The sequence below is a fragment of the Olea europaea genome, unplaced genomic scaffold (assembly GCF_002742605.1).
Source record: "Olea europaea var. sylvestris unplaced genomic scaffold, O_europaea_v1 scaffold307, whole genome shotgun sequence".
Lineage (NCBI taxonomy): Eukaryota > Viridiplantae > Streptophyta > Magnoliopsida > Lamiales > Oleaceae > Olea > Olea europaea.
In genome coordinates, this window is record NW_019249416.1 from 114818 (window position 1) to 136478 (window position 21661).

General features: G+C 32.6%; 2 protein-coding genes across 5 annotated transcripts; both read left to right on the top strand.

Moving 5' to 3' along the window:
* The first annotated feature begins 3384 nt into the window (after positions 1-3384).
* On the top strand, positions 3385-10727 carry LOC111385008 (putative exosome complex component rrp40). Of its 3 annotated transcripts, none has more exons than XM_023009358.1 (10): positions 3385-3500; positions 3604-3678; positions 4414-4500; positions 5905-5961; positions 7936-8028; positions 9508-9580; positions 9695-9770; positions 9909-9999; positions 10093-10230; positions 10331-10727. In XM_023009358.1, exons 1-9 carry the CDS (start codon positions 3450-3452, stop codon positions 10210-10212), a joined length of 723 nt encoding a protein of 240 aa, XP_022865126.1. In that variant the 5' UTR covers positions 3385-3449; the 3' UTR covers positions 10213-10230; positions 10331-10727. The 3 variants fall into 3 exon arrangements, with proteins under 3 accessions (XP_022865126.1, XP_022865125.1, XP_022865127.1); XM_023009357.1 differs by having other exon boundaries at positions 10093-10219; XM_023009359.1 differs by lacking the exon at positions 5905-5961 and having other exon boundaries at positions 10093-10219.
* Positions 10728-16295: 5568 nt separating this feature from the next.
* LOC111385010 (1-deoxy-D-xylulose 5-phosphate reductoisomerase, chloroplastic-like) lies at positions 16296-20888 on the top strand. 2 transcript variants are annotated; one of them, XM_023009360.1, is made up of 12 exons: positions 16296-16599; positions 17134-17312; positions 17756-17842; positions 17933-18097; positions 18184-18246; positions 18741-18890; positions 19004-19071; positions 19231-19342; positions 19639-19743; positions 19886-20007; positions 20132-20278; positions 20395-20888. In XM_023009360.1, exons 1-12 carry the CDS (start codon positions 16503-16505, stop codon positions 20561-20563), a joined length of 1464 nt encoding a protein of 487 aa, XP_022865128.1. In that variant the 5' UTR covers positions 16296-16502; the 3' UTR covers positions 20564-20888. The 2 variants fall into 2 exon arrangements, with proteins under 2 accessions (XP_022865128.1, XP_022865129.1); XM_023009361.1 differs by having other exon boundaries at positions 17972-18097.
* The last annotated feature ends 773 nt before the right edge of the window (positions 20889-21661 follow it).

Genomic DNA, 21661 nt, shown 5'->3' on the forward strand with positions numbered 1-21661 from the left:
GCTAGTTTAGAAATAAAGGAAAAATTCATAGGTAAAAATTTAAGTAGCAGTGTACCACATATTTCAAAAAAAAAAAAAAAAGTTTTAAACTTTGAAAATCAGATTTTTATTAAAATTTATTTATGATTTAATTAATTAATTAAATACATTTATATCACATATCTATACAATTTGATCATAAATTAACGATTTAATTAGTCACTTATTATTTTTTGATTATGAATAAGAAATTTTATTTCATAAATTATTTTACGATCAGAATTCAAAAATTTATAAACCACAATTTATTTATCGGTCACAAATCAAAAATTTATAATTCACGATTTATTTATCGACACAAATCACAAAATTATAAATCACAACTTATTATACGGTCACAAATTATCAAATTATAATTACAAATTAACAATTTTTTAAGTCATACATTATTTTTTTGTCACAATTTATCATTTTTATTGATCACATATTATCTATTAATCACCAAATAACCAATTTAATAGGGATAGTCAACTAAATCATTTGTGACCACCCCTTCAACATTGTCATTTGTTATAAGGCCACGAAAATCGCTGCCCGCCAGAACTACCACCGCCACACCCACAACATCACAATAGCACCATCGCCATTATCACGCGCCACAACATCACAGAACCACTGCCACCCTATCTCACCCCACCCACCACAACCACAATCGCGCACAGCACCACACCATTCACTCAACCATAGCACTTGTAGCACATCATTGCCAGAGCCATTCCCACATCCACCGTTGCCACCAAGCCACCGCTATCGTCGCCATTTCAAGTAGTACCATGCCCACAATCTCAAAATCACCAACATACCGTTGTCTAGCCATCTCACGATCTCAAGATAATCGTTGCAACGATCTCAAAATCACCACAATCTAGCCATCTCACAATCTCAAATCACAGTTGCGAAGCTCATACCAGTCATGTACATCGACGATTTGAAAAAGCATTGTTGTGCGACTTCTCTACACTGCATAGCGCACAGAGCAACTTCTCTGTTTGGCACAACTGCATAGTCGCTGCTATGAGCAGAAGAGTGGTGGTTTCTGACGATGACAGTCCATGAGTGAAGTATAGCAGAAGAGTGCCGCTATGAGCAGAAGAGTGAGAAACGAGAGAGAGAATAGGTTTAGGAGAAATGAATTTAGGGTTTGGAATGAAATAAGATATATTAAGTAATTAATAAAACATCTGATTTTTGAACAATGAAACATTCAATCTGATTTTAGAATTATGAATTTTTAAAGTAAGGTGTGGTGTAATTTTCACTAAAAAGAATATTTTGACTAGTAATTGTTTGAAGAATTTGTCATTAAAAAGTGATAAAAAATAAAATATTTTATTATGTAAATGTGATAAAAATATGTATGAAAAATAAATTATTTTGTTTTAAAAAAGAATCAAACAAGTGTTAACTAAGTTTCGTTTAAGCTAGTAAAAATTAGGAACTGGACTTTATTAATTAGATGACAACGCAAGGGGAAATGGTTTAAAGAATCCACATTTACGTTTAATTAATTATTTGTTAAATAGAAAACTTTATAACAAAATAAAATAAAATTTCCAAGCGGGGTTGAAGAATTTAGTATGAGGATCATGTTTTACGTTCGTATCCTATTTAATAATCGAGATGAGACGAGACGAAAATTTCCTACCTTATTCAAAGCAAGGCGGGATGGTAGCGAGTCGAGCCCGAGCCTTAAACTTTCGGCTCGAGTTTGACTCGGTTAAAATGGTCAAACTTTTTTATGAACTTTTGCCAAATTTTTGATTGGCCAAAAAATTTCGTCTCAAGCTTTTCCGACCTAGCCAAGGCCTTTTTCCCCCCTAGTATTGGCTGCTAGCAAATTCTGCCTTTTATGCCTCTCTCTCTCTCTCACTATTTTTTTTTTTTAATTAAAGGCTCACTGATAGGCTCGGTTGCTCCGAGCCACAAGTCGTCCGAGCCGCCAAACCTTTTTGACACCTCTACATCAACCCCACTTGGTGTATTTGACATATTTTGTTGAACTTTAAGAGTGTATTTGATTGACATAGAAAAATATCGCATAGAAAATAAAATATTTTCCTTATTTTGAGGAAAGGAAAAATCACCTCCCCTTGAAGAAAATATTTTCTTTAAAAAAATAATAATCAAACACTTAAAGTATGAATTTGGATGGAAAATTGATATTTTTCATAAAAAATAAATGTAATCAAACACGCCCTAAATGTCACCATTTTTTTTTGTTACCTAAAAGTAAAATACGTTTAGACGCAAAAGTTAACTAAAGGTGTATTTAATTGCAAACATGAAATTTGAATGGAAAAAAGATAAATTTTAGAAAATTCAATTACTTGAAACTTATTTGTATATAAATTATTAATTAAATGTCTTCGATTGAATAAATTTTCAATCTAAAAATTATTATATTTGATCATTTTTATTGGTAGTTAGATGAAAGATAATTGATAGATAAGAGATAAAGAGAGAGTTTGAATTACCTGAAAAGTAAAAATCAGCACTCCAAAAAAAAAAAAAAAAAAGGTTTTCCTAATTTTTTAGGAAATTATGGTAATACGACTGAAAGTTGGAAAATATTTTTCATATAATTAAATTGTCAATCAAACACATCAAAAGTAAAAATTTATGTAGAAAAATGGTTTTTTCCATAAAAATAAAGTCATTCAGACACATTTTAAGAAAAAATTTACTTTTTCTAATCTAGAAAACAAGTTAAACTTTTGTCTTTGCTTAGACGTGTTTGGCTCGAGTTAAATAAAGTCAACTAGTAAGCAAGTTCGTTAGTAAGTAAAAGGTAAATTCTATCATAAGTTTTCACCTTCTTTTAAGTGTGATACTCATATTCTCAACTTACCATTTTCTTGTATTTGTGTTTCAATCTTTAGAAACAATAACATCCACATCGCTATCTAATAAAGGATATTTATTTAAACTTTAAATGACCACATAATATCGGAAATGGGTTGAGCAAAGCTATAAATTCATGAACTCATAGAAATTTAACTCAACTCGAATTTTAAATGAAAGTTGAACTTATGATTTTGTTTAGTTTGTTTTGGAGAAAATGAAAAATTTTAAAATAATTTTACCCTTTTAGTTATGCATCACACGAATGCCACTTGATCACTCAATGAACGCGTGTTAACAAGGAGCGGGGGTACTACAATTTTAAAAGATTAAGGATACAAGTGTAATAAATGGTAGGATGGGGACATGATGCTACACTTACAAAAGATTTGGGACCCCTCGTGAAATTTACCAATAAGTAGATTTTCTAGTCTAATTTGGATTTAGACTCCTACTTGGGCTCCCATTAGGCCCATGATCTTGGCTCTATATATAAAAGCCCAAATATAATAAGCCTTTTGTCTCCACCTCTCCTTTACAACACAGTATCAATTTACGCAGAGGAAGTAATGGAATCAAAACCCTCAAATTCTCCTTCAAGCTTAGTCGACCAGCACGTTGTGAGTATTATGCTTTCTTTCTTTTTTTTTTTTTCCCTTTTTTTGCATAAATTATGCGAGGGTGCAAATTTACGGTGATAATTTTTTTCTTGTTTTTTAATAGTTTCCCGGGGATGTCGTACTGGACCTCTCTAAAATGACTAATCAAACTATCAAGCTTGGAAGCAGCCTTCGTCAGGTTTCTTTATTGGATGGGCTCTTTATTTTAGCATTAACATTTTCATATTATGTGCTTTTTTTCGCTTTGAAGCTTAAAATTTCACGTGTGGTGCTGAATTGAGTGCAGGAATTGTGTTTTGTAATCATAACTTTAGACGTGGACATGGATGTTTTTGATATTTTGTTATCTGATGTGTTTGGTGAGATTGATGCGAAGAGTGGGTATTTAGGGCTCTATGTCGAATGTAAGCATAAAGGTTGAGGTGATTCTCTAGGTATAGGTGACACTTTCTGTGCCTGAAAATAAATTGCTCAATGATGATTTGGAAGTCAGTAATTTTCTATTTTATAAGATTTCTGGAATTTTGAACTTCTTGAATTTACTTGTTCCAGGAGAATTGGTGAGGGTTGCAATTATGTTGGCATATAACCAATGATCTCCAAGTTACGTTCTTTGGGTCTTTCCTTTTCCTCACACCTGTGGGATATTTTTTACAAGTCTTTAAACTGTATAGCAAAGGGAGTTACGGAGAAAACATACAATTTTGTTTAAAGAGAAAATGGCCCGTTTCTTATCTTAAATGATACGATATGACATTCCTATTTCAGTTGAAGTAGCAAGGAGTATTTCTTGAATACATTTGATAGAATTTGGAAGAGAAAATATGTGAAATGTACTAATCAATATATCATTATTTAGTTGCCTAACAAGGGAATATTGCTAGTTTTTTGACTTCCTGTCCTTCATTCTTAGGACGGTGATGCTATATCCGCTATGAAAGCAGGGAAGCTTAGGTTTGCAAAACCAAACAAGTACTGGGTTGAAAGCTCCCATAAACGGGTGAGTCTGATGCTCGAATTCCTTGTCTACCAAAATAGTATGGATAACCCCATTGCATGGACCAATTATTTTAACCTTGCTTAAGATTTAGATTTAGATTTTGATCTTATTGCTTATTGTCTTCACAAAGAATCTGTGAACCTCTCTACTGCAAATAAAGATTGTTAAATATACTGTTGGTCTTCCTGTTACTATCAACGCCATTATGCGCTGATGCATATACTTATACTTTATTTTTTTTTCTTTTCTTTTCTCTTTTTTTTATTTTTTATTTATTTTTTATTTTTTCTGTTGGTCTTCCTGTTACCATCTATGCCATTATGAATTGCTCCTGTGCATTAATCTACATTTCACACATTAAATTTCTTCTTGCATCCAAATTGTGTATTGAATCAATTATTTTATCCAAATGCTTCAACTGGATGTAATAAACAAAAGCTTTGTACATAATCATTGCATGGAAAAAGACAAGAATTTTGAGGGTCAACGCTTCTATTTGTTTCTGGAATTCCTAAATTTGGAAAAGGCAAAACCATGTGGTCTATCAGGCATTTTGCTTGGTATACCACCCACAATGCTCGAACAGAGTCAGGTGAAGCAGTGTGAATATGTTAACAAAGCATCCACTGATATTTTGTTTTATTACTTTATTGCATGTAAGAAGTATTGAATAAGTTTGAGTCATTTAAATAGATTCTGAATTTGCATGGTCATGATTTCTGCTCCAATTGCAAAGTAAATGTTTCCTTCTTTCTTTAAAATTTGAATCCTTTACCTTCCTAAGTTTTTGCTTTTCATTAAAAGTTTAAAGCTTTAGGCATAATAGATGGCCTTTGAAAGCATTGTAGCTTTTCGGCAATAGTCGAACATGGTTTTTCTCCCTCTTTCTTATATTTTTCCTTTTATTCTCTTTTTTTCTAATTTGGGATAGGGATTTGTTATTAACTTAATGAAGAATGTTGAATAATTCTTTTACTTATTGTTACTTTTCTTGGTCAATTGTGTGCGATAAGATTATTTTTCCTTCATTTTTTCAATTACATTCAAGTTCTGAAGCTGCAAAACAATCTAAATTCTCCGTGTTCTTGTACTTCTAAAAGCTTCACTGGGTTCATCGTTGCATTTTCTCCCAAATTAGTTCACCTGTTGCATGTTTGTTGGATGTTGAAATCAAATTGTTGGGAGAATACATCACAATAATATGCTCGAGTTGCATTATCTATTTGACATCAATTATAGGTGTCATTGTGTCATTGCAGTGGTTATTAATCTAGTTTCTGACTTTGTTATTGTCATTATTTGCCTAGTATATGTTTAGATTTGCTTGTGTGGAAAATTGTAATCTTTCTTGGTTGAGAAGTGCGAAATATTTTATTGTGTAAATTCAAACATTCTCAATTGCAGTATGTACCTTGTGCTGGGGATACAGTTCTTGGAATAGTCGTTGATTCAAAAGCAGATGTGAGTACTTTTAGCACTTCAATGATGTTTTAGAGGGACGATTAACTGCTTGTACTAGTTATATATTTACATCTTGTTACTCCTCTTTCCAGATTATTATATATAGAAAATATTTTCTATGCTTTTGTATAATATCGAATTTGAAGTTGCCTCGTCTTCTTAGCTTTTAGAGTATCTTCAAGAGGCTCTTGAAAAGGGAAATACTCTCTATTTTGAAGTGTCAATCTTTAAAATTATGCTACAAAGAGACTCTTCAAATTAACATTTTAAAATATTACTTTCTAAAATTAAATGCATTCAAAATATTTCAATTTTCAGTGCTTCATATATGGACACAATTAAATAGTATATACAAAGAGAATTGAGGGAAATAATATAATAATTAGGAAGGAAGATGGTGAAAATAAAAGACAGAGAAAAATGATAAATACATATAGGGAGTAGTAAAATTAAGGGTGCGTTTGATTGTCAATATTTTTCATGAAAAATGTCATTTTCTATCCAAATTTCTACTTTTGTGCTGTTTGATTGATTTTTTCTATGGAAAACATTTTCCTACTTTTGGTTACATGACCACGTTTACCTTGAAAATAAGGAAAATATTTTCTCTAGGGAGAATAGGTTTTTATTTTCCAGGTAATTCTCTCTTTCTCTCTCATCTACCTTCTCTCTCTTTCATTTATCTACCAATAAAAAATGGACAAATATAATGTTTTCTAGGTTAAAAATTAAATCAATTAAACATAAATTGACAAATTTCCTGTAAATAAATTTTAGATAAATTCCATGCTTTCAATCAAACACATCCTAAGTGTAAGATAAAGTGGTTATTGGAGTATTTAAAAAATTTACTCTCCAAATTAAAAAATATACTCTTTAAAATTAGAGAAGTCTGTTGGAGATGCTTTTATGCCTCTGTTTTAAAAGTAATTCCTTGTCTACCAAGAATTATAATATAATGCTTTACTGTTTGCTTCGTTTGGTAGTACTATAGACTTTTCTTTTTGGGTCTACATAGTAAGGTAGAATAGTTAGCTTCTTGAACTTCACATTTTATTTCTTAGTTTTTATTTCCTTTTTGTACTGATGTGGATATGTATTTTGATCCTACTGACTCAAATGATAACACATTTAGATGACTGATTGCCAAGTTGAGTGCGAAAGTAGATGAGATCATACAATTGCCTCCATTGATTTCTGATGGGGGCTGCTTATGAACGGAAACACAACTTGTAGCTTGAGGCCTGGGGTTACCTTATATTACTGCATCATGTGAATTCCTTGTACAGCATTCCGAGTCATAATAGGGGGCGCGCTCTACCACTGAGCTAATAGCCCGTCGTGCGAGCCTCCCACTGGGGGCCCGCTATGCCACAACTTGTAGCTTGAGGCCTGGGGTTTCCTTATGTTACTGCATCAATGTTTTTTTCTTTTTGAGCATATCCACTGTCTAATGTACTTCAGCCAAAAAAAAAACCCTGTGTGACAGTAAACAATCCTATTGATTTTTCCACAGAATTGATCCTTATGTCCGAACTCACAAGGGTACAAGAGTTTGTGAGCGGGAAATCTAGAAGTTGTACTGGAGTCATTTTGTTCAGAAAATAAATGAAGTAGGAGAATCATATAAATGAAATTAATGAACATTGTGAAGAGATGCCAGCATGGCAGTAGAAGCCTCCCAATTTGAGATCATTTTTTTGTTGACCACCCTATCTTTTTTATTTTCTTGTCAGTATACTTTTTTGTCACGTTTTTCTTCACCCTTCAATTGAAAAATGTTTCTTTTTCTCATTAATGCGGAAATTTGAATGTATTCAAATCCGTTGTAACTTTATATCTGTACATGCACTGAGAAGCAGGTCATTCTGAATAAAAATAATTTCAATTTTTATTTGCCGGTTTGGATATGTTTGAATACAGTTCATGTTTTTGTTAACTCAATACACATGTTCATGTGAATATTTGCAACAGTACTTTCTTGTGGATATAAAAGCTCCTACATTAGCGTTTCTGCCAGTGCTTGCTTTTGAAGGTGGAACTCGGAGAAACATCCCCAAGTTTGAGGTGCATTCCTATTTTCACTGAGATTCGTGCTTATCCAGATGTGATACAACTCTCTATTTACTGTTCAGGAAATTAAAACCGTATTCCAGTTTTCAAGTTTAATGGAAATATAGATGCTTTCAGCAATTTATATTTCTTTAATACTTTTTATATGTTAGGTCATTTAATTCCTTCTGCGCATGTGGGTTGAAGTGGAATGGCTATCATAAATGTAAATTTCAAGCTTTGCTAATTTACTCACTCTTGGGTCTTTTGAAGAAAGTCAAAAGCATGATTGCTTCTGGGAAAATTTTAAGTTTATGAACTAATTACTCTATGCCATTGTTCCTTTTTCTTTCCTTTTCATTTTGAAGAAGTAATTGAACTCTGTTCTTAAATCCATAACGAGGTGAATATCATAAGAAGAATATGTCCTAACAATATTACAATAAATGTTCAGTAAACAATTACACGATGATGGTTTTGAGATTGATAGGATACTTTGGTTGTCACTCTCAAGTACTAAGTAATGTGGCAACTGGCAATGCAAGGATTTTATGGTGGAAAAATGGACTGCTAAACCGAAGGTTTTTACCTAGAAACGAAATTCTCTAGTTTTATCTCCCAAATGCAAACATTGTATTTTCCCTTTACACTCAAACAAAGAGGCATATTCTAAAATCTAAGCTCATATTTTATAGCGGTTTTGAAATTTCAAATTTATAAAGGGATAAATGGGAAAAAGTACAACTTATGGAAAAATGGACTGCTAAACTGAAGGTTTTTACCTAGAAACTATATTCTCTAGTTGTATCTCCCAAATACAAACATCGTATTTTCCCTTTACACTCAAACAAAGAGGTATATTCTAAAATCTAAGCTCATATTTTATAGCGGTTTTGAAATTTCAAATTTATAAAGGGATAAATGGGAAAAAGTACAATTTTATGTCAATTTTGTAGTACTATGCTTGAAACTTCTGTTCTTCGAAATCAAGCAAAAATTGAACTGGAGGGAGGATGCATTTTCTAGTGCATACGCGTTTCAGAATTTGTATGTGGATGCCATATGGGATTTTTAAGGGCCCTATTTTTCTTATCAGTTCAATGGAGGAATTAGAATCGTTTTACAACCATCACGCAGAATAGACACTTCGCATCCCATCTCTCTTACTCTAGGGAAAACAGGCTGATCTTCTCTAAGAGCTCACATCAACGGGAAGGTTTGGCACCTTGATGTCGGCTCTTTTCCACTTGGGGCTGTCGTATATTCTCACAATGGCGGACACATGCAGGAAATAGGAGCCAGGAAGCATCTTTATGACAAATAGCCTTTTGCATTCATAACAATTGGCAATAAGTTGCTGATTCATTTTTAGTCCATAGCTTTGAAATATTTTTCTTCATTTGTGCTAATTTATTATTTTCTGCCTGTGAATGGACATAACATGAATTTGTTTTGGTGGGTCTCTTATTTGCATTTACTTTCTTTTGCCGTCAGATGGGCACTTTGTTGTATGCTCGTGTTGTCATGGCAAACACTGGCATGAACCCTGAGCTAGCATGCATGGATGGTTGGTTCTCACCCCTCCTCGCCCCTTCCTGAAAAAATAATTTGTACTTGGAAACTTGTGACCTTAAACCTTGCCTTTTCTTGAATTTGTAAATCATTTTCTTGTGCTTTGTAGCCACTGGGAAAGCAGCAGAGTTTGGTCCCCTTAAAGATGGATACATGTTTGAATCAACAACTGGACTATCAAGAATGTAACCTTTTATTCCCTACATGAACAGTTTACGTAGTTCACTCTTCTATGAAGTTCATTGATACAGATGTGGACATTATGGAGGCTTAAGTTAGTCTTGCTTTATTTCATGCTAAGAAGATTTCAACTTGCGCTCTAGGTTGTTGAAATCTCCACCATGCCCCCTTCTTGAGACTCTTGGGAAGAAGCTCGCTTTTGAGATTGCAGTTGGTTTAAATGGCCGTGTCTGGGTAGAATCTAAGCATCATTGTACTCTAATGGTATTTTCGTCAATTTAACATTCTGGGCCTTCTCTTAACTTCTTGACTTGTAAACTGTTTCAGGTGAACGCGTCATCTCCATCTATAATTATCCTTGTAGCTAATTCAATCATGAAATCAGAGTCATTGAGTCCTGTACAGCAAAAGATTATGGTGGATAACCTTCTCCAGAGAGTTCAGTAAAAGAGAGGTTGAACCTAGGTTAAAATCTAAGTGGACATTATTTGTAAATAAGCTGATCTTTCGAATATTCTGAATTTTTTTGTTCCTTCTGCTGATGTTAGCCTCATATGCTTTGCAGGGCCAGCATCACCAAAGAATGGCTTAGTAGCTGCATAGGGGTTACGAAACTGGACTATTTTCGACTCAAGAGTCCCATCATTGCATTGGTCCACTGCTGCCAGCTTGACAAATACCATATTTTTCGAACATTTTTGACCTGTAGGAGGATGTCAATGCGATTTCCCCACTTATCTTTCTATACTATTTGACACCTGGGATTCTGGGCTATGCAAAAAGATAAAACTTTTTAAACTAGTTTATGTAGTATAAACTGTAATTACTTACATTTGTTCCTATATGTTGATTAGTTATCAGTTAGATGAAACAACATTTTATCATGTCATTCTATTGAAATATGTTTTTCCACCAGTGAGGAGTTTGCTGGGACCGCAGCTCTATTGATACACCTTTCTGAATTTGCATCTGATTTCTTGAGTTTCGTTCGAATCTGTTGTTTATTGATGCATGGCTATCTTGTGTGCTGTTAGTGTTTTGATACGTAAAAATCTTCAAAACAAGTAGGATTCATCTCTTTGGCCTGCGATTGCCCTATGTAAACTTGACCTTCCGGGGGTGGCACCTTGAGTCGACCCCCGTTTGGTTGAAATTGTACATTTTAGTACGGCTATTTTGTTTCAACTTCACTCTATGAGAGCTGGTCATGTTCGAAGTCGTTATCTTAGCCTTAAGTATGGGGATGCTGAAGGCACGGCAGGGGTATGATTGTATGAGGTCATACATCAACTAGTCTCTTCACTCTCTCTGTTAACTCTCGGCTAACTTTATTGTGTCATTTTCTTTACGGTGATCGAAATTGTCACTTCAGACCCATGAATCTCTCATTTTAGAGTGATTGTTACCCTCATTTGTGTGCAACTTCAGCAATCATGTTGTGCCTTGAGGACGAACATTTGCTTGCTCCTTTAGATAGTAACAAATGTATTGCAAAGATGAAAAAATCTTTAAACTAGGTGTCACTGGAGTAAAGTTAGAGGTTTAACTCGTATGCGAAATAGAATAAAAGAGTATTACTTTTGGAATGAAGAATAATTTATTTACTTATAATTTTAATAGATTTTAATTTTTTAAAATTTTCTAACAGTTATAATGGATAACATTGGACCTATTCATGTTCAAACTTCAAAGAGATTATTCAACATTTTCGACTTAATTTGGACATATTACTCATTCAAATAAAAATTTTAAAATTAAAAATCATTCTTTTGTTCAAATATTCAACCCAGATAAGGTAAATTAATACATGGCTGACAACTCTTTCAAAGATTCAAACTAAAAATATTTTTTTATACAATATATTCTACGCAAATAAGGTAAATTGAACAATGAAAACTTATTTATAAAATATATTCTTATCTAACATTGGTATTTTATTCAATTGTTCAATGAAAATCAGAAGTGTACATCTTGACTTGCCATACTCATATATTCACTTAATTTACGTGTTGATTAATATTGTAAAATTCTGAGATTTGAACATATAATTTTCGAGACATGTTTAATATACTTAGGAATTTGTAAACGAAAGTTGTATCTATAGTTCGAATGGAACTCTTTGGAGGAATTATACTAGGGTTTTCCTATTTGTTAAGAATGAAGTAACGATATATGGTCCCTTGATAGTTTTGATAGCAATGGAGTTCTTGTTTGACGTGAAAAACCATCCTATGAAAAGTTAAGAAAGTACATGTGATTTCCTTTTCGAAGGTAGAACTATTAGGGGTCCAGTTTTTTTTTTTTAATCAACTTTTGCTACTTGATTCAATATGTTTACAAATTATAGGGATCGTTTTAATCTTTGATGACTGATTGTGATTGGATGGTGCGCCGTGCTATGTGTACAAGAGCTTTTTTTTTTTTTTTTTTTGTTAATTGGGCGCGGGCTATCCTTCATGTGAAGCCAGTGTACATGGGCGTGTCAATCTCCAGTGTACAAATAGCAAATTTCATTCTACCGTTGAAAAAGGGTTCACATGACCGACATGTGGGACTTCATTGCTACATCTCCCATAGGTTTAGGATTCAATGGTCATTTAGCTTATAATTTGTTTTGGCCCTCGTGTATCGTGCTTCTCCTTTAATATTATTATGTATATGGGCACGGATCATGATTTAATAGTAACGAGTGAATGGGGCCAATGGGCATATGTTTCACGCTTTTTCAATAATGACTAAGCAAGAATTTCCATACAAATAAAAACAATAATAAGGATAAAAGAATTAAGTTTCTACTTATTTCATGGCTCTTATAGTTCATTTTGCTCAAAGAACGGATAATTTCGGTCGGCTTTTGTCGCTAGATTGTGACAAGTAAATTTCAATTTAAACAAATAATATTAATTTTTTTCAAGTGTACATGAATTTTTGTGTAAAATCGAGTGGATTCGAGCAAGCGGAGCTTTCTCTATATTCCGTCTCTTAGGAAGTGAACTAATTCGATAGTGTGTTTATCTCAAAATATCTTAAGTTGTATTGTTATTTCGATTTTTTTAAAATCAATATCTATCGTTTTATTGTGATTTTCTTGGTCTTATTCATTTTCAAAGCAATACGACTCATAAATAATTAAAAATTTAAGTAGAAGAGGGATCACGTTACTAAGGTAGATATCCTTGTTTTTAAAATAAATAATTGATTATATCTTGAAGGAAATAGTCTATAGTCAAAGTACGTGCTTTGACTATGTCTGGAGTGTAACACACATTTAGAAATAATTGATTACGTAAACTGTGTCCCTGTTTGAGCCCCATTATTTCTCATTACATTAAATTAAATTTTTTTCTTTCTTACTTTTAACAACACAATCTTCAATAAAATAATATACACGTAAATTAAAAAATTTTCAATCACTCATTTTTCAAAAAATCACTATTGATCTCGTTATAATCTACAAATAATGGGACTATTTGCACAAGATACTAAATTAAAGGGGACTCTGGTGGTCAAGGATGGCAACTTTCAAAATATGTTCAAATTTCTATCATTTTATAATCATCAAAATAATATTAATTAGTTTTATACGAAGGGTTCAATTTAATTCATGATAAATAATGTTATTTTTCGTTATCATCATTGGATTCTTAACATTATTCATAAGGTTCTTTTCATTCTTTATCTCGTCTAAAATTATTTTATTTAGCATGTAAGGTTGGATATATACTTAACAATATTTAAATCGTGAAAGCAAAGACATAGTAGATAATCGCTGCAAAATGTATAATTTCAAATTTGTCAGGGCTTGTTTGGGAGTGATTTTTTCCCCAAAAAATTGATTTTTTGACCGTTATTTCTTATTTCAGCCGTCATATTTGACTTCTTCTTTCACAGATGAACCCCACTTTTCTCCTAACAGTCGAAAAATCAATTTTTAAAATCACTTCCAAACAGACTCTCAATGATATTCTAACTCAATTTGAGTAAACATTTTAAAAATAAAAATACTTCGAAACTTTCGACGATATTTGTGTTATAATTTAGGCATAAATTCTTGTAATTACAACAATTCTTAAACCTTGAAACTTTCTTTAGGCATAAATTCTTGACATCAATTACAAGGATTAAGGCCCCGTTTTGGAGTAATTTTCACTCAAAAAATTGATTTTTTAATCTTTATTTCACTATTTTAGCCGTAATTTTTTATTTCTTCTCTCATATGTGGCTTCACACTTTTCTTCTAATGGTTAAAAAATCAATTCTCAAATTTGGAATTGATTTTTTGACCGTTAAAGTGAAAAGTGGTCCCACCTGTAATAATGGTTGAAATAGTGAAATAATGATTAAAGAATTGATTTTTTGGGATGAAAAATTGCTACCAAACAAGGCTAAAATTAAAAACCTATTTATTTGCTTTGGACTGGCCAAAAGGGAATCATTCAAGAAAAAGAAATTGTCTATCTTGGCATGATTCTTCGTTCCAACTTTTCATAGTAATCATCTAACTGTAAATAATTAAAATATTTAGGATTAAGGAACCAAAGAATATTGAATTAAAGAATAGCCCATGCAGTCCACGAGAGGGGTTTATTCTCCACTTGTCTTATCCTTCATTTGTATTCTTCCTCACAACCAATTGTTTTGTGTTCTTCAGTTTATCTGTACCATGTACGTGATTGAGTTGATATCAATATGAGTTGCTAAAGAAGTAAAACAAGTTTGTATTTTCCTCGATCTTTTTTTTATTATACTATTCATAGATTAATGATTCATTTGATAGGATTTCTGTTATTACTTTTTGTTAAAAAATTTTTTTTGAGAAAGTTTAATTTTTTTATCAAAACAAAATGTTTTCAGAAATTTATGTAGACATATTCAAAAGCTACGTCTGATGGGCCCTAAGTCAAGATAATGTTTAGTTCGTAAGATTAGTTGAGGAAGGGGAGAAATGAATTCTTTATAATTTTTTTGGTTACATTTTGGATATTAATTTTTTAAAAAATTACCATAAATCTTGAGGGGTAACTCAGTGGTCATATGTTGAATTTACTCCCCAATGGTCACCAATTCGAGTCCTCTCAGGGCAACTAAGGTGAATATCAAGCTGTAAATTTCAGCGCTTCGTGAGATTAGTTGAAGTGAGAGCGTAAGTTGGCGCGAACACCCACGATCATAAAAAATAATGAAAAAGAAATTACCATATGCATATTTTTATTTTATAAGTGTTAATAATACGATAATCCATTAAGTCAACATAAAAATTAAGGTAAATTTAAAAACACTCATTAAATTTCACTTTACTGTTGTAATTTTAAAAATTTACTGTTTTTACATTTTGTTATTTTATTAGTAATTTGCAATTTATTAAGCATTGTCCCGAAAATAAGAAAATCACAAATAAGTAATTAACAAACTACAAGAAGGACTCTCTAAATAAAATAGGAATGTTAAATGTTAGTTTATATAAGGATCGCATTTAATCCAAAATATGTTCTCTCTTAATGCATTGCTCTATGTTTATATAACGGTAATATGTAATTTTTTTTGAAAAATACGATATATGAAATACAATTATAAAATTATAAAATATGATAGTGCCTATGTTTATGGAATCATAATTTTCAAATCTGATTTGACCTGAATACTGATCAAAATAAAGAGGTGGATCACTAGGTTAATAGTTCAAACTATAACTCGATTCAATCGAAGAGTCAACTAATCTCAAATATAATAAATTAATTTTAATATGTAATAAAATAATAATAATTATTATTATTAGTATTTATTAAATTGGTTCTACACATATATATATTTTTTAAAATTTTTAATCCAAACCTCAATAAGAGGAAATACTTTCAAGATGAAAAAAATCATGTTAGAAAAAATAATTAACAATAAAAAAGGTGAAGAATTGAACACTGAAGTGGTAAGCTACTATCCAAATGCTAAATAAAAATTTGAAAATTTCAATTAGCAATGCTCTACCGGGTTAATAGAGTTGATATTGAGGGGATTTTTATTTTTTTAAACCAAGTTGTTTTTTTATTTTTTACCATGTTAATCACGAATCAGTTTAATAGAACTATTTGAACCGAATTGATAATCGCGTTTGAATTTTTTTTATTAAAATCAGTCTGAATAAAGAATAATGTTATTTATCATGGTCTTGACCCGGTAACGACTATCACGAATAAGAATACACAAATTGTAATGTTTGAAAACATGATAATAAATTTTCCTTATTTTAATCGCTTTTCATCTTTTAGAGTGTGTTTGATTGACATGGAAAATATTACCTAGAAAAGAAAATATTTTCCATCTTTTGTGGAAAATAAAAACCACCTCTACCCAAGGAAAATATTTTCCTTAAAAATAAAGAAAATTAGGCTTATTTTCAAAAGTTGAAAAATATTTTCCATAAAAAAAAATAGCAATCAAATACTCCAAGTAAAAATTTAGGTGAAAAATTGATATTTTTCGTAAAAAATAAATGTAATTAAACACCTGTCCTAACTTCCTATAAGACATCGTTTGTGCCACTCAGCATCCACTTGCGATCACCCCACTCGGCTCCACTCTTCTTCTCCCTCTCTTTTCTCTATCCAAACGGTCATCGCTACCTGTTTTTCCATCCGAAGCCCACCAAAAGTACAGGCCTGCTTGTTATATTCATCTCTCATTCTTGAAATTTCAGCCTCGCAAAAGGCGGAGATTGGTGGCGTCAATATTGGTGAGAAGACATGGCTTTGAATTTTCTTTCCCCAACTGAAATCAAGTCCCTTTCTTTCTTGGACACTTCTAAATCTTCTTACAACCTTAATCTCCTCAAAAACCAAGGTAAATCCCACCCCAAAAATCTCTTTCTTTATGCATATTTGTGTCTTTATTTGAATTGTTAATTACACTCGCGTTAAAGTTTATTAATTTGTGCTGTGGATGTGATTTTAAAGAAGTGTAGTTGTGTGTTTCTGTGTTGATACATAATGGGGATTGATATGAAGGTAGTGGGTAATTGTTATTTTATTTTATTTTGGCTAATGATAATATAAATATAGGGATAAGTACAATTATAAGCTTCTTGTTTTTATTCCCCGTGTAAGCAGAAAAGGTAGAAACATCCTTTTGACTTTGGCTAAAATAAGCTAATACTTACTTGTTTCTGGTTTGGATAAATTACTTTGTTCTAACTTTAAGTAAAGATGTATATCCAAAGTAACTTTTATATCAAAATTAGTAATTTCTTTACAGATTTGATCAACAAAAAAAAAAAATTTATTTTAATAATAGACTTTTACTTATAGTACGCTTACTTATGAGTGTGAATTTTTGAAATGAAATTTTAACTCATGTGAAATTTGTGGATTTCTTCAGGTGTGTTTGCTTTGAAAAGGAAGGATGAAACTACCATTGCAAAGAGAGTCCACTGTTCTGCACAGCAGCAGCCGCCTCCAGCTTGGCCAGGGCGGGCTGTTTTCGAGCCAGGTCGTAAAATTTGGGATGGTCCAAAGCCTATCTCAATTGTTGGATCTACTGGTTCCATTGGAACCCAGGTATAATATAAAACTTGGTATCCCCCTTGAGATACATTTCATAATTAATGCTTTGGTATATTTCTTTTCTCCATATGCATACGCCTCTGAGGACCATGATTATACTCTTGGTGTGTGTTGGACTAAGCTTTCACTTTTTATGCTTTTTGTTTCTAAACAAGTTTGGATAAATTATTTCTTCTTATCATTACTTATAAGAAAACTTTTAAGTTTCTGATTTTGAATATGTTGTCTCACATATGCACTAAAGCACAGTACTCAATTTGTATAACATGAACAAATTTGTTCAAGGGACCTAATATTGAACCGATTCGTATTGCTTAGCTCATATTATCACCTGTGGATAATAGGTATCATTTATGCTTCCTGATTGAGTAAATGACAAGGTTTTGTTCTATGGTGCAATTCTTTGGTTGCTTACTATCTAAATCTGTGCTGTGCAGACATTAGACATAGTTGCTGAAAATCCGGATAAATTTAAAGTTGTTGCACTTGCAGCTGGGTCAAATGTGACACTTCTTGCCGATCAGGTGATTGATTATTAATTTATGACACATGATAGACCTAGGATATGCCAAGTGTTTGTAATTCAAGTAGTCCTTTCTTTTGCATTGCATTAGACCTCCTGTATTTATAAAGTGAGTTACCTAATGAGGCAGGTAAAGAGATTTCATCCTCAATTAGTTGCTGTTAGAAATGAGTCATTAGTTGATGAACTCAAAGAGGCTCTGGCAGACATGGAAGACAAGCCTGAAATTATTCCGGGAGAGCAGGGAACCATTGAGGTTATCTATCATATGTGTCATTAAATTTTCATTGGTTAGTAAATGATAATCTAACTCATACCTCATTGCACTTATTCATATTTCAGGTTGCACGCCACCCTGATGCAGTCACTGTAGTAACAGGAATAGTTGGCTGCGCAGGTTTGAAGGTATCCGTGCATGTTCTTCCCTCTTTATGAAATTTATTTGTGTCCACTTATCTAGAATAAGCTGATTCTTTTTATGAGGCACAGTTACTGTAACTTTGACAAGCAGGGGTGATTTTCTTATTCAAATTGCATCCTATTAGAAAGTCTAGCGAAACAGATAAGGCTCAAATTTCATGTGTAGCAACATGGATTCAATACCTTTCTGATACTTCTCTTGTACTTGTTCTAATATATATGGACAATCATGTCTTCAATTGTTATGAAGTCCTTGTTAGATTTTTTGAACTTAAATGCTACACTACCATTGATTGTTGACTTGAAGAAACTTTGCTTTTTTCCTTTACTTTTGGAGAGGTTGAATTTGGATACTGCACTCGTATATTTCTTTTTCTTCTAGAAACTTCACCATAGGAAAGAGGAATGTTCTCTTCCGCAAACAAAATTCATAAATAAATCTACTAGAAATCTGATTGCATGTGTATTTATTTTATTAGCCTACTGTGGCTGCCATAGAAGCTGGAAAGGACATTGCTTTGGCCAATAAAGAGACACTAATTGCTGGAGGCCCTTTTGTCCTCCCCCTTGCTCGCAAGCACAACATAAAAATTCTTCCTGCTGATTCTGAACATTCTGCTATATTTCAGGTATGTCTCTAATTAGTTTAGAGTTTTCTATATACTTCTATGCTCATAGCTGTATTTCACTTGTTATCCTATTTCTCCATTCTAAGGGTTAAGAAAGATATGTTTTTCATCAGTGTATACAAGGATTGCCTGAAGGTGCTCTCAGACGTATAATTTTGACTGCTTCGGGAGGTGCATTCAGGTCTGTGTAAACTTATATGTAAAAAGAACTTTTAAGGTTGAACAAACATTTTTGAAATTGTACTTTTTCATTGCTTATCTTTGATCATTCTTCATATTTCTTCCATATTTTTCTCTTTCCTCAATTGTGTCAAATCATACTTATCGTTGTCAATTATAGGGATTGGCCTGTAGATAAATTGAAGGAAGTGAAAGTAGCTGATGCTTTGAAGCATCCCAACTGGAATATGGGAAAAAAGATTACGGTGGACTCAGCCACCCTCTTCAACAAGGTAAGTTGCAATTTTTTTCATTCTGTGACTTTTCTTCGATATCTTGGTTGTTATTCAAAACTAAGCCTTTGTTTGACAGATTTACAAGTCATTCATAAATTGTTCAAACTTTATTTTCAACCACCCATTTCAATGGACCGACAAGTACTATCCACCACTCACTTTTATCTATTTATAAATTAAACAATTTTTAAATTTTTCACAAACAGAGGCTAAGTTAAGCACAATGACAAGTTTGCGATATTTTGGTGGACGCTTTGTACTAAGTCGGGTAATTATTTCATTTTTCTTGACAGGGTCTCGAAGTTATTGAAGCTCATTATCTTTTTGGAGCTGAATATGATGACATCGAGATCGTTATACATCCCCAGTCAATCATACATTCCATGATCGAGACACAGGTAAACTTATTTCCATTGCTTTCTCCAGTTTCTTAAGTCTTGGAATAAATGTAACTCGTGCAGTTTAGCTATTTTTTATTTCTTTGTTCTCTATATTATGAACCTTACATCACATGTTTTTTTCGTTTCTTTATTCTTGCAGGATTCGTCCGTATTGGCACAATTGGGGTGGCCTGATATGCGTTTGCCTATTCTCTACACATTATCCTGGCCTGACCGAATTTACTGTTCTGAAATTACTTGGCCTCGCCTTGATCTTTGCAAGTAAATGGCACGCACTGTACATAAAGAATGCAATTTAAGTGGCTTAATTATCTTATTACATATTGACAATAGACTTTCTCTGCATTTTAGTTAAATATAATTGAATTCTAAATATGATTTTTAGGCTTGGGTCTCTTACATTCAAGGCTCCTGACAATGTGAAATATCCATCTATGGATCTGGCCTATGCTGCTGGACGAGCCGGGGGGACCATGACGGGGGTTCTTAGTGCGGCTAACGAAAAAGCTGTAGAACTGTTTATCAATGAAAAGTAAGCGTTTGCATTCTTTTCCGGTTAAGCACGAACTTTATAGCCCTTGCAAATGTATCATAATCTATTTATTCTTGCCATGTAATTCCAGTTAATGATCTATCTCCCTATCGCAGAATAAGTTATCTGGACATCTTTAAAATTGTGGAGCTAACTTGTGATAAGCACCAATCGGAATTGGTATCATCGCCTTCGCTCGAGGAAATTATACATTATGACTTGTGGGCCCGGGATTACGCCGCCAATTTGCAACCCTTGGCCGGTTTAAGTCCTGCTCTTGTATGAGCTGTTGAAGAGAAAAGCTTTGCAATCTTGGCAGAGGGATTGTGGGGGCATAAAGCAATTGTAGCATAGAAGAAAATGGAATCGGAGAATTTCTAATGGTTCTTCATCTGTAATTGTAAGTAATAAAACTGCATGCATTTGGTTTCTCGTCAATGAAATGTAGTTTAAGCTTACACAATTGGATTTCAAGAAAATGTAATGTTGGGCCTTAATGCTCAGTTAGGCCAAGTAGCCCAAGCCTGTGGCAGCCCAGACCGTTAAAAACTTAGCCCAATCTGTGTACTTAAAGCATCAATAATAAAAAAATAAAAAATTCTCTAGATTATATTTGACTTTTTGACTTGATTGCGTTGATAAGAATCCTATTTTTTATGCTTTGTGGATATGTAGTACTATTCAACAACATACACCTAAATGTGGGTGGGGAAAAACAATCAAGAATCAACCGAACTAAATCCGTTTGATCGATTTTACATGTAATTTAAACGTTTGGTTATTAAAATCAAGAAGTAATTCTAATCCTTTTTTCTTTTAATCTTGAGGCCTATGAACATGGATTAACCCATTTTTTCTATGCCACAGTAAGTTCAACTTAAGGCATACAACAAAACATTTTTTTCGCACTTCTTCATACTTCGAAGCCCTAATTTTGTGTTTGAAATTTCCAAATTTCGTCCTTTTCATTGAATAAGGATTTATTTATTATTTTATTTTTTTGGGGATGTGCATAAATATGCATTAACAATTTTACAATTGTAGCTATGAAATCAATCCAAATCAAATTGAATTAGAACAATTCCGTTTCTTTCCATAATTATAAATAGGGTAATTAGCACAAAACGTCCCTACCTTTCAATGTTTTTGTGAAAAACGTTCCTACCTTTCGTTTTTTGGCGAATTACACCCTCACATTTACCTTTTTTTTTGCGTAAAACGTCATTTTGTCCACTCTCCGTTAAAATGTTCCGTTAAATTAAAAGATAATTAGCACAAAAGGTCCTTACCTTTCAATATTATTGTGCAAAACGTCCATACATTTCATTTTTTGGAATAATTAGCACAAAAGGTCCCTACCTTTCAATGTTATTGTGAAAAAGT

Excerpts from the sequence above, each read along its gene's own strand:
- LOC111385008 (XM_023009358.1), top strand. The coding sequence starts at position 3,450 with ATGGAATCAAAACCCTCAAATTCTCCTTCAAGCTTAGTCGACCAGCAC. Across the intron at positions 9,771-9,908 it reads ACAACTGGACTATCAAGAAT|GTTGTTGAAATCTCCACCAT; the intron begins GTAACCTTTTAT and ends CTTGCGCTCTAG. Across the intron at positions 10,000-10,092 it reads GTTTAAATGGCCGTGTCTGG|GTGAACGCGTCATCTCCATC; the intron begins GTAGAATCTAAG and ends AAACTGTTTCAG.
- LOC111385010 (XM_023009360.1), top strand. The coding sequence starts at position 16,503 with ATGGCTTTGAATTTTCTTTCCCCAACTGAAATCAAGTCCCTTTCTTTC. Across the intron at positions 16,600-17,133 it reads TAATCTCCTCAAAAACCAAG|GTGTGTTTGCTTTGAAAAGG; the intron begins GTAAATCCCACC and ends GGATTTCTTCAG. Across the intron at positions 19,744-19,885 it reads ATTCCATGATCGAGACACAG|GATTCGTCCGTATTGGCACA; the intron begins GTAAACTTATTT and ends TTATTCTTGCAG.